We start from the raw sequence: 12,018 nt of genomic DNA, 5'->3' as shown, positions 1-12,018 counted from the left end.
AAAAGTCACATAAAATGAACAGTAGAAATAAAGAGAAAAAAATGTAGCAGAATTAACTAAATTAAATTGATCAATTACCTTATTGACTATAAATTTAAGATTATAAATTTGCTCAAATAGCAAAAGAAAAAAATCCAATATAGCGTTTTCACGCCTTTCCAAAAGAAGAAAGATGTAAAATTTACTGTATTTACTTTATCTTTACATTTTGAAATATGAGCATATACAGTATATATATATATATATATATATATATATATATATATATAACCTTGCTAGATTTACAAAGTTAATAACTGTGGAAATTCTGTGGAATGGGACCATATAATTATATGATTTATTGCATTTAATTTATTCGTGTTTAGAACCGTCATTTCCCGCTGTCCACGACTGTATCAAACAGTCCCAGTAGTTAAGACTCATTGTATTAGATTATGACTCAAATAAAAAGAAAGACAAGCATTTGCAGAATATATAGCGAAATAATGGCCTGAGCTTTGAGTTTAAAATAAATTTAAATTAGCAGAATGCTCAGGGCAAAATTATAATGATGACATTTTAAAGCAGCAACACATAAACTAGCTCTATCTTGTTCTGTTTACTATAAGAGTACAAGACAGTCCATCTACACTTTTCGGGTGTCTCAGAATGCAACTTTAAAACTCTTGTTTACCAAATACTTATACACATATGTAAGATTGCACTCATTGTTTTGTCTTGCACTGTCTTGTTTGATTGCATTTTATTTATTTATAGTGGTGTTTTTCTGCTATTCACATTTGATACAGCTGCTATTTTGTGCCTGAATGTTCCTCTAGGGATCAATAAAGTTTGTTTATCTAGAGTAACAACAAGAAATGGAAAGGAACAATAAAACATTTTTATCTGTTTAAGTGTGTCTGCTTTTGGAGTACATCTCAGTCGTTGTTCATATTCATGAATACATTGGAGCACCTTCATCATACCATAAACCTTCAAACATAAACTAGAGCTCTGACTTTATACAGTACATTTCATCAGTAATTCAAAGTTATGTTTTCTGAAAGAATGAGTGTGGCTGTGTCCTTGTACAAGGGCATAGTGATGTTTTTCAGAGAGTCATTCAGCTTGCTGTAGAGAAAACACTGGATACAACCAAATAAAATAAGTTTAAAATTAAAAAGATTTGTGAATGTTGACCGCGTGATGATGTAGTTACAAGTATCTACTAGCAGTAGAAACAATTCCTCTTGCACGTGGCTGCTGTTGCTATGGTTACGGGTACACTTCCGCAAACAAAACTGCCTCGCTTCTCTTCGCTAGAACTTCTCTTTCGGTGGGCTTTGTAAACTCATTTTCAAGCATGACTGTGCAAGATAACGACGATCTCGAAAGGTTTTTGAGGAATGTTGACCAAATGAGTAAGTGCCGTTTGCTTACAACTTATGTTTCTTGATTATAAAACGTCGTCTGACGTTAGTGCGGACAGGACGGGACTCTTTCAGTGTCACACGTTTCACACAATAACAGATCACACATTTCTTTGAATCATGAGCTAAATGTAATTTGGGAGTTAAAAAAAAATAAATGAGTTGCTTTCTGATTGCAGACGAGTTGGTAAAAGAGTTAAATTTTGCGAAGGCAGATCAATTCATCTCATCCCTGGAGCAGAAGGAACCGTGTAAAACCAAAATCAATAAGACTGTTATGAACAAAAATCCTTCATCTGAAAACGGACCAGTGGTACAGTATTTGTAGTCTGCACTGGAAATATAATATGAATGAATGAGTAAAAACACACTTTTAAACATAAATGTTAGAGTTCATGATTATCAGTAATAAATTAAATTAAGTGACTATTACATGCTTTATATTAATACCTAATATTTCAAAAAGTATGCATTTTTTCAAATGTTAATAAGTTAAACTACAGTAACACAATTGTTTTCCTCTTTTTAGAACATCCAGTATGAATCAAGTCAAAATCCTGGTAGGTTTGTGTCTTGAAGTCTTTTATCTGTTCTTGGTTCGGCAGTTGACAAGACTTCTATGTCTCTGTTGAATAATTTGGTTTCAAGTATAAAACTTGGATGTCTGCCCTTGACGTCTTGTAAATGATTTATAAATCAATACAAATGTAGCGAATCAGCTCATGGGGAAATATGAATAATTAAAGGGTCCTGGGCCCTGTTCACAGACAACTTGGCACCCAGTATGTTTATTGGGTGAGGGGTCTGTGAACGTTTGTTAATCTAATGAATAATTGATTTGTTAATCAAATGAAAAATGGTGTGTCTGATTGGTCCAGACGCTACACAAACTAGCTCACCTTCATCTTCACTTCTTGTCTTTTTATTATAAATCTGCCAACGGTTTGTTGTACTCTTCGATTTGTCAGAGAATTTCTTGAGGATATTAGAAAAAGATGCCGAGGAGAGAAGACTGAGAAGAAAGATGAAGGAAGAAAAAGCCAATGGTGGGTACGCTGAAGCCTAAGGGCGAAATGGGCAGTTTCTGTTTTCTGTGTGTGTTGTCAGTTTGTGACGTCTAGATTTGCTCTGTCCTCGTTTGACCCGCAGCGTTAAGGGAGCAGGGGAATGAAGCTTTCACTCAAGGTGACTACGAAACGGCTGTCAGGTTTTATACTGAAGGCTTGGAGCAGCTGCGTGACATGCAGGCTCTCTACACAAACAGAGCACAGGTACTTCCACGTTTCAGAACGAGTTCTTGTACAATAATCCGAAAAGTCAGTATCATAACTGCTATTCCTGTGAGACTGCTCCTCTTGTGATTTTATTGTCTCTTACATTCATGTATTATGTAGGCCTTTATCAAGTTGAAGAGATATAAGGAGGCCATCAGTGACTGTGAGTGGGCTCTGAGGGTGAGTAAAACACTGGGAAAGAGGTCAGAGAAGTGCCCTCTCATTTTTCAGTGTCAGCCGAAGCAGAGAGTTTCTCATCCTACCTTGTCTGGTGAGAACAGCAGACTACATAGTGCGGTGTCTATTGAACTGGATAGTTGTGCAGCGCATTGGAAAATTGGGTTGAAGTTCCTTCTGAGATGTTCCAAATAGTCTTTGCTTTTGGAAAACTTTTAGAAAGTTAAATAAGAGTTATTTATATATAAATAAATATATCCCTATGGTCTAATGGAAAATCCAATATATTGTCCATTGGGTCAGTGACAAATAAGAGTGTCTAGGATAAAGAATAATAAAAAAAAAAAATCTAGTTTAAAAAGCCAGTGCATCTGCATGTTGGTCACACCATATGACTGTGATTTGGTAGACCAAAGTTATTGTAATATTTACAATAATAAATACAAAATACAAAAAAAGAAATACAAAAAATTATTTTTATGCCCCCCAAAAGATATCAAAATGAGCTTTAATTGAGATGTTACATTTTTTTCATTATAGAAGAGTTGTAATAGATTGGGTAAAGTAATAATTTACCCTAGATTGGGACAAAATAAATCACATTACTGATTCTAGTTTATTACTTAAATGCAATTTTCTGTTGTTTTCAAGTGGCCAATGAATATATAAAACTTTCATTCACAGTGCAATGAGAAGTGTATTAAAGCATATGTACACATGGGCAAATCTCACCTAGCACTCAAGGATTTCAAACAGGTAAGTATCGTTCAATAGAAGTTTTTCTGTCCTTTCAAGTCTAAAGCTGGGTTACACTTATATTTCTCACCTTATCTGACCTCTCTCCTTTTATCCTTCTGCTTCACTTTCAGTCCAGGATTTGCTATCAAAAAATTTTGGAGATAGAGCCACAGCGAGAGACCATGGTCAAAGGTATGATCCAAAAATGCTGTAAGGATATGAAGCAAGGTCAATAATATACTTTAGATCCATGCATTAGCAACAGAGTATAGGATTAGCATTGTTTTTATTTTAGCATCCACTCTGTCTGTATATCTACCTTTTAGTCAAGCGTCTCTCAGAATAAACTGAATTCACTTGTGTTTTTACATGAGTCTCTCTCACACGTTCCCTCTTTCTCATCAGATGCTTACACCAGCAGTTTTTAGAACATTAGTTGCTCATTTAAATTGATTTTTAACTTTTCACATGGAATAATGGCATTATGCATCCCCGTTCTATGCATTTTAATAGAATATTTCCACATGAATTTGCAAAAAAGAAATATGTTCATGAAGCAATCACATTACCTTGCATTACACTAGCTTATCTGAGACAAGTGGATTTGGAAGAGAAGGCATCTCTCCAGGAAAAGGCAGCTTGGGACGAGCTACAGGAGGGAACAGGGCAGGCCATGGAAGTACCAGAGCTGCTGAAGAAGCTCGACAGACCCAATGAGATCAATCTTTACTACTGTGGTGGATTGGAGCTGCTCTCACAGGCTATTAAAGACTGTAAGTTCACATGATTAATTCAGAGTCCTTTGTTTATTTTAATTTTTAATTTTTTGGTAGGACGAACAAATATTTATGCCAGCCTTAAACCTCAGATTTGTGTGAAATATGCCTTCGGTTTGCCCAGTGTTGTTCCAGCAACCAGGGCGATATTTCTTGCACTGGGGATCGATACAGAGAGGAGAGAAGTGAGGAATTTTGTGCGGAGGGCTCATTGATTCTGCTCTGCGGTTCATTTGCAGTTCATGATGAGGAAACTAATCCTCATGATCAGCCACAGAGGACAGACACAGTGACAGTCCTATCACAAGCAAAAGCTCAAGGCTTTTAGACTTTGTTAGTAAATGCGTGCATTACCTTTCAGTTTGTTTTTGCTCAATTCTGATCCTGTGTCAATATATCACTGCACAGTTCAGTGCAGCAACCCCTTTTGACAATTTAGATTGATAAAATATACTATATATAAGGGACAACCTGAGCTTGTTGCCACAAATCACAAAAGGAGTAAAATGAATATTTTTCAAAATTCCCTTTACCCTACTAGTGAATATTTCTCAGGGTGAGTTTATGTTTGAAACTCAATTTCAGTATGAACACAAACCTTAAAGTACTGCCTAAAGCAAAATTGTAACAGTATATTTATAATGAAATAAAATCTAAAAGGTTGCACAAAGTATCAAACTGTTGTTTAGTAATAAATTGTATGCATTTATAACATGTCAACCTGCCCTTGTGTGACAAACACACACACACACCAAAAAATTAAATTCAATTAATTCAATTAAATTCTACCTTTATTGTATAATTGACTCTTTTCTGAATGTACACCAGCGTTCAAAAGTTTGGGTCTGTAAGACTTTTTAGTGTTTATGAAAGAAGCCTCTTCTAAAAACACTATTATTTTGAAATATTATAGAATTTAATATTCTGTTTTCTATTTTAATATATTTTAAAATGTAATTTATTTCTGTGATGGCAAAGCTGAATTACAGTCTTCAGTGTCACATAATCCTTCAGAAATCATTCTATGCTGATTTGGTGCAAGAAACATTCTTTTTGTTATCAATGTTGAAAAAAGATGTTGCTTTATATTTTTGTGGAAACCTTGATACATATTTTTCAGGATTCTTTAATAAATAGAAATTTCAAAAGAACAGCATTTATTTTAAAAAAGTAATTTTTGTAAGATTATACATTTTTGCTGTCACTTTTGATCAATTAAATGCATCTTTTTACTGGCTCAAAACATTTGAACAGTAATGTATACAAATGTGATGATATTGTGTTCACTTGTTTACACAAAAGATATTACAAAAATTATTTTGATATTTCACTTTTCTTTTACTTTTTTCAAACTAGAAACCAAAAAACTATTGCTAGAGAAAACACATTTATTTAATATGACTTTTGACTCAAATCCTTACAGCTACTGAAATATAATATATAGGCACCATGTTTTTGTTTATTCTGTACTTCATATTGATATAAACATACCTTCATATCAAGGTAACTTGATAAAAACTATATGCTAAATCAAACGTTTAAATTTGAATTTGACTTCCCACTTTATATACTGTACTGCAGTCCTTTCCAGCAGATATCCTCTATTAAAAAACAGTTTAAAGTGTCAGAAGTATTCTACAAAGGTAAATGTAGGTCTGCACATTGTGCAGCATAATCTTGAAAGCACTCCAAGACAGAACGCTTTTTGCCAAATGTTTTGTGCAGGTAAAATACCTGAATAGCTCTTTGTAAACTAATTTCTAGTTTTTCCACAGAATGAACACTGCCTTTGTGTAGATAAGGCAGCACTCTCTTATTCTTGATGAGCTTTTGTTTATTCTCCTTGTACTCTCTTTTGCCCTTGAACAGAGTGTATTGTGTGTCTGAGTCTGGCTACTGTGATGTAGTGTTGATATATTGCTCTCACTTCACACCTACTAACATTGACCTTATCTGGTGTCCCTCACAGGTACAGGGCAGACATTATTCAGATTAAACAATGGCTTCAGTATCATTAATGGCAATAACGCTGTAAGAAGGTAAGGTTGCTAAAGAAGTGAACCTGACAGTTTGTGGTCAGAATGTACTTTGCACATTTGAAAATGGCTCATGTGGTGTAAAGGTCTCTAGAAGTTGTGCTTAATTTTAATTATGGGAAGATCTTACTGTAGTATCATAAAGTGTGCATGCATAGTCCACGTATGATTGATTGCATCTTAACTTTCTCTCCTCTCTTATCGGTTGTCTTGCTCCAACCAAATACGCTATTAAAATGAATTGACTAATTTGAATGCATTTAAACAACAGATGTGTAATCTGGCTCTGCTGTATAATCATGTCATGTGTTGGAATTTAAGAATGTGCCGGTTCTTTTTCATGCATTTATGCTGAATGAGGAATGGAGTTTTCAAGCTTCAAAAGGGATGCAAAAGCAGATTATTCTGTTTTCACTTTAACATTTTATCTATGCATGACTGAAATGTATTTACTGTATCTTATGTTTAGCTGTCTCTCACAGAATTCAAAAGATCCATATGCGGTTGATCTATGCTTGTCCATCGTCAAACTACGGAGGACAGTTTGCAGTGGAAATGGTAAGATGAAATATATTGCTCTCACTTCACACCTACTAACATTGACCTTATCTGGTGTCCCTCACAGGTACAGGGCAGACATTATTCAGATTAAACAATGGCTTCAGTATCATTAATGGCAATAACGCTGTAAGAAGGTAAGGTTGCTAAAGAAGTGAACCTGACAGTTTGTGGTCAGAATGTACTTTGCACATTTGAAAATGGCTCATGTGGTGTAAAGGTCTCTAGAAGTTGTGCTTAATTTTAATTATGGGAAGATCTTACTGTAGTATCATAAAGTGTGCATGCATAGTCCACGTATGATTGATTGCATCTTAACTTTCTCTCCTCTCTTATCGGTTGTCTTGCTCCAACCAAATACGCTATTAAAATGAATTGACTAATTTGAATGCATTTAAACAACAGATGTGTAATCTGGCTCTGCTGTATAATCATGTCATGTGTTGGAATTTAAGAATGTGCCGGTTGTTCTTTTTCATGCATTTATGCTGAATGAGGAATGGAGTTTTCAAGCTTCAAAAGGGATGCAAAAGCAGATTATTCTGTTTTCACTTTAACATTTTATCTATGCATGACTGAAATGTATTTACTGTATCTTATGTTTAGCTGTCTCTCACAGAATTCAAAAGATCCATATGCGGTTGATCTATGCTTGTCCATCGTCAAACTACGGAGGACAGTTTGCAGTGGAAATGGTAAGATGAAATGCAGCATGTGAGCGTACAGAATGTATGAATCTTATTCAAAGACCTTGAAAATGAAAGATGCTATTACTGAGGAAAAAATAGCAATGCCATTTGCACATTCCTTTTTAATATTCTTAAACAGTCTCTCTTTGGAAAACTTCAATGTGAACACATTTAAGACAAAACGATCCATCACATTCACAAATCCCTCCATTTATCTCTGTGAAAGAGATCAGCCTCTCGCCATTTCTAGTCATTCACCACCTTACAGATAGAATAAGGTGCTCTCGGTGAGCACACCAGGAGACAGGATTAAACAACCACTTCATGCACAGAAGGAAATGAGGATGGCGTAACAGTTTGATAGATAGTCAATGAAAAGTGTTCAGTGAATTCAAGCCGCTGTCTTGTTTCTAGATAAGGATGGGTAGGCATATTGGTCTTGTCGTGAGTTGTACGCTGGGCGTCAGCAACGTGTGATTTGAAACCGTATAGTTCTGCTTGGATCAGCGACCACTGCATTATAACGCCTTTTTATCTTTTGCCCCTCTGGCTCTTTGTGCATTACTGCGAGAGGGTTATCTGAGGATTTAAGTCTGCTGAGCTTTTTTAGTTAGTAGTTAGTTTCTTTATTTAATCATTTGTTGTTGCTGTTTGTCTTTTTCAGATTTAAGATTCAGTCAAGGGAGAACTTCAAAGCAGTGTTTGCCCTTCCTCTTGAACATCTGCTGGTGATGTATTATGAAACATCATTCATAGTCATCCTCTTAATAATTATAATAATCTAAAGTATAATAGCATATAATATTCAAATCAATAATACTTTATTGTCTGGAATCTCAGATATTTTCAGCAAAACAATTCTAATTGTTTTTTCTTATTGATCAAAGATCCTTAATGCATTTTAGCATTTGAATTTCTTTATTCTGTATTTCAGCAACCTAAATCCTAAAAGTTGGTACTCAAAGTGTAGCACATGTAGACTCTCATTATGATCTTTAGGACTGAGACCCTACATGCTGAGGAGTCTATTTAATTTTGATTTTATTATTTTTCTATATTGCATGATAGAATAATAACGAATTAGTCTTCTGGCAGCAAAAGATCCCAGTCTTCAGAGAAAGCAAATATGTTGTTGCATTTCAGTGCAACATAGATTACAGTCTATGTAGACATCCAATAAAATCAAATGATTAGTAATTGTACTTATCACATTTTTACTAGTATGATGAGAGCTTATTATATCTTATTATGAATGGTAAGAGGAGGGTGTACACACACAAACTTTGTTCTATCTTTTCTGTATTTATAATTATAATTCATAATTATTAAAATAACTACTAATTACATAATTAGCTTTACATCATTAACTTGCACTACCATTTAAAAGATTGGGGTCTGTAAAATAAAAAAAATAAAATCTGATATCGCTCACCAAGACTGCATTTATTTGAACAAAAATAAAGTAAAAACAGCAATAGTGTGTTATATTATTACAATTTAAATAACTTTTCTATTGTAATATACTTTAAAATGTCATTTATAGCTGTGATGACAAAGCTTATTTTTTTAGCAGCCATTACTCCAGTCTTCAGTCTCACATGATCCTTCAGAAATCATTCTAATATGCTGATTTGGTGCAAAAAAAAATTCGTATTACTATCAATGTTAAAAACAGTTGCGATGTTTAATATTTTTGTGTAAACCATGATACATTTTTTCAGGGTTCTTTGATGAATATAAAGTTCAAACTAAAGCATTTATTAGAAATAGAAATTTATGTAACGTTATAAAAGTCTTGTCACTTTTGATAAATCGACCCCAAACTATTGAATGGTAAATCGTCCACATTTCAACTAATGCTCTTTTTCCAATGCACTTGTAGTCAAATATCATGACAGCCGACCATAAGAAACTGGCTTCTGTGATTTCTGTGATCGGGACCATGGCTCTGGATAATGTCATCAGTAAAAAGCTGGCAGGACGTTGCGAATTTTGGAGATGCTCTCTCCAAACTATGGTAGTCTTGGAGACGATAACCTTTTACATCACAACCAAGCTCCCAAATACTCTGTCCTTGAACATTGTTGAATTATGTATGATGTCTTGCGCTGTGAATTTTGATTCCGAGGGTTTGTTTTTAAGCTCCTTTTTGCTATCTTGTTGTATTAGCTGTGAAACAGCCATTTCCCACAGACGCTAAAACTGCAAAAGGACATGAATTTAATTTCCGGCACTGTCAAGATAAAGCTTTGTTTTGGTTGCAGAAGCAGTGCATCGGCTGTGAATGTGGAAGTGTCCTCTATCCCCTCCTGGGTTTGATGATCAACTTAGCCTCAAATCCCTCTCAAGTTGTCCAGGTAAAGCAGGAAGTTTAATGCAGCGGGCTCTAGGCCAGCCCTCATCCGAAACATCAAGCACTTTTGTAGCCAAAGGGCCCTGGATAGGCAGAATGTTCTGTTAGCGCCTTTCCTCTCCATATGTTGCAATCATGTCTGAAACACCAAAGAAAAATGGAAGAGAATGTTTTTTTGGCTCTCTTTTAACATACAGGAGCACGCTGTTCTGGCCAGCAGCAGGTGCTTGGACCTGCTGAGCGATTCCTCTGGGGGCGTCATCACAGTGAGTTGAATTCGTTTTAGCAAGGCCAAAGCAAGCTTTAACCCAACCCCTGATGACTGGAGTCGCCAGAACGTTTGAACTGTAGATTTCTGCACATTAATTATTGAAATGTTCATCCTGCAGGATGTGGGTTGTTGTGGAGCCCAGCATATTAGCATCTCTAGAGCATCTCTACAAAACATTTACACATGGCTTCTACAGGATCAAAAATGGAAGTTCAGAGTTTAAATATACGGATGTGCTTAGATGGCTAACATCCCCAAGAGAAGGATTTCGCATGCACGGAAGTATTTACATAATGATTACCGTGGCAGCCGTAGGCCCTAGCCTGGGGACTATTTTTTCTGACTATGTAAATTTAGGTTGATTCTAGGTTGCTTGCTTGGGTTTTGCTGCCTTGGCGCCTCATATCTCTCCAGTCAGGCTGTTTCTCAGAGTACAATTAAGGTTAAGGAACTTTGTCTTTGTCTCCCTTTATATATAATGGAACTGAATGCTTCCACCTCGAGGTGGACTTTTAGTGCTGTGATACCGCTTGAACTGCAATTTGCTGCCTTGGCGCCTCATATCTCTCCAGTCAGGCTGTTTCTCAGAGTACAATTAAGGTTAAGGAACTTTGTCTTTGTCTCCCTTTATATATAATGGAACTGAATGCTTCTCGAGGTGGACTTTTAGTGCCGTGATACCGCTTGAACTGCAATTTTGACAAACTGCCACAAAATACATCGGAGTACAGCTACAGCCCAATCCTTTTGAAATGTCCTATCATCCTGTTTTGGTATCAAACACGTTATCTTGTTTTGTTTTGGTTTCAGAGAGCTGCAGGTTTGCTGAGCGTTCTCCTCCCGATGTCTTCTGATGCCACTCAAGAAGTTGTGCAAAATGGAATAGTGAAGAAGTTGCTGAAGATTCTGAAGGTAGAGCCTCTATCAGGTTTTAGAATTCAGTATAGTGTCTGTAAGGAAATAAAGTCAAATTAAATTAGACAAAAGATGTTTAAGATGGTAGGGATTATGCCCTTCACATTAAATTGGTGAAAAGTCTCTACTGAAAAGACCATCTTAGCCCAGTTGAACCTTGCTGACACATTACATTTTTACTACTGTACTGGTATTCTACCACCCCCTATACATCTTGAGAACAGATTTGAAGCATTAATGAATGCGGGTGAGGAATCCCCAAATGTGATTAAACATGGATCGGATCAGCCAGCAGCTAACATCGCTACTAACAGACGCTCAAGGTCGAACAGACAGCGGCTTTCAACACAGAGCGCAGCCGAGCCCAGGACTCTGATAGTGGGTGACTCTGTTATCAGAAACATCAGTAGCAGGACTACAACGACATATTGCCTTCCGCAAGCAACCGTTTCTGATATAAACAAGGAACTTTGGAAAATTCTAATGAAGCACAAGACTGCGAATCGAATCATCATCCATGTGGGGAAGAATGATATTCGGAAAGAGCAGTCAGAACTCCTTAAGAAGGACTTCAGTGAACTCTTTGAAACACTTCAAAGACTCAAAGTTCAGTCATTCATCAGTGGACCACTCCCAGCAAGGGGAGCTAATATGTTTTCACGGTTGCTTGGGCTGAACACATGGCTACAAAGAATCTGCAGCTTAAAAGGAGTCAATTTCATCGACAACTTCAATCTTTTCTGGGGCCATAGACAACTGTTTAAACTGGATGGCCTCCACCTAAACAAACTTGGTGCAAGAGTGCTAAAGGACAACATCTAC

At 36.0% G+C, this 12,018-nt stretch overlaps 1 protein-coding gene across 1 annotated transcript in view; it reads left to right on the top strand.

The window, feature by feature from the left end:
• Window positions 1-1,047: 1,047 nt before the first annotated feature.
• Window positions 1,048-12,018, top strand: part of LOC107657228 (tetratricopeptide repeat protein 12-like) — a 14,052-nt gene continuing 3,081 nt past the window's right edge. The window contains exons 1-18 of the mRNA XM_016445253.1: window positions 1,048-1,085; window positions 1,195-1,400; window positions 1,589-1,722; window positions 1,939-1,969; window positions 2,378-2,455; window positions 2,559-2,680; window positions 2,804-2,863; window positions 3,545-3,616; window positions 3,730-3,790; window positions 4,183-4,371; window positions 6,344-6,413; window positions 6,880-6,968; window positions 7,036-7,105; window positions 8,322-8,385; window positions 9,540-9,674; window positions 9,922-10,014; window positions 10,208-10,276; window positions 11,092-11,193. Of these exons, the coding sequence (XP_016300739.1) occupies window positions 1,048-1,085; window positions 1,195-1,400; window positions 1,589-1,722; window positions 1,939-1,969; window positions 2,378-2,455; window positions 2,559-2,680; window positions 2,804-2,863; window positions 3,545-3,616; window positions 3,730-3,790; window positions 4,183-4,371; window positions 6,344-6,413; window positions 6,880-6,968; window positions 7,036-7,105; window positions 8,322-8,385; window positions 9,540-9,674; window positions 9,922-10,014; window positions 10,208-10,276; window positions 11,092-11,193 (1,683 nt within the window). The remainder of the gene's footprint in view (window positions 1,086-1,194; window positions 1,401-1,588; window positions 1,723-1,938; window positions 1,970-2,377; window positions 2,456-2,558; window positions 2,681-2,803; window positions 2,864-3,544; window positions 3,617-3,729; window positions 3,791-4,182; window positions 4,372-6,343; window positions 6,414-6,879; window positions 6,969-7,035; window positions 7,106-8,321; window positions 8,386-9,539; window positions 9,675-9,921; window positions 10,015-10,207; window positions 10,277-11,091; window positions 11,194-12,018) is intronic.

Source organism: Sinocyclocheilus anshuiensis, unplaced genomic scaffold, assembly GCF_001515605.1.
Source record: "Sinocyclocheilus anshuiensis isolate Anshui unplaced genomic scaffold, SAMN03320099.WGS_v1.1 scaffold139, whole genome shotgun sequence".
Taxonomy (NCBI): Eukaryota; Metazoa; Chordata; class Actinopteri; order Cypriniformes; family Cyprinidae; genus Sinocyclocheilus; species Sinocyclocheilus anshuiensis.
Note: the sequence above shows the minus strand (reverse complement) of the source record. Positions and strands in the feature narration are given on the sequence as shown.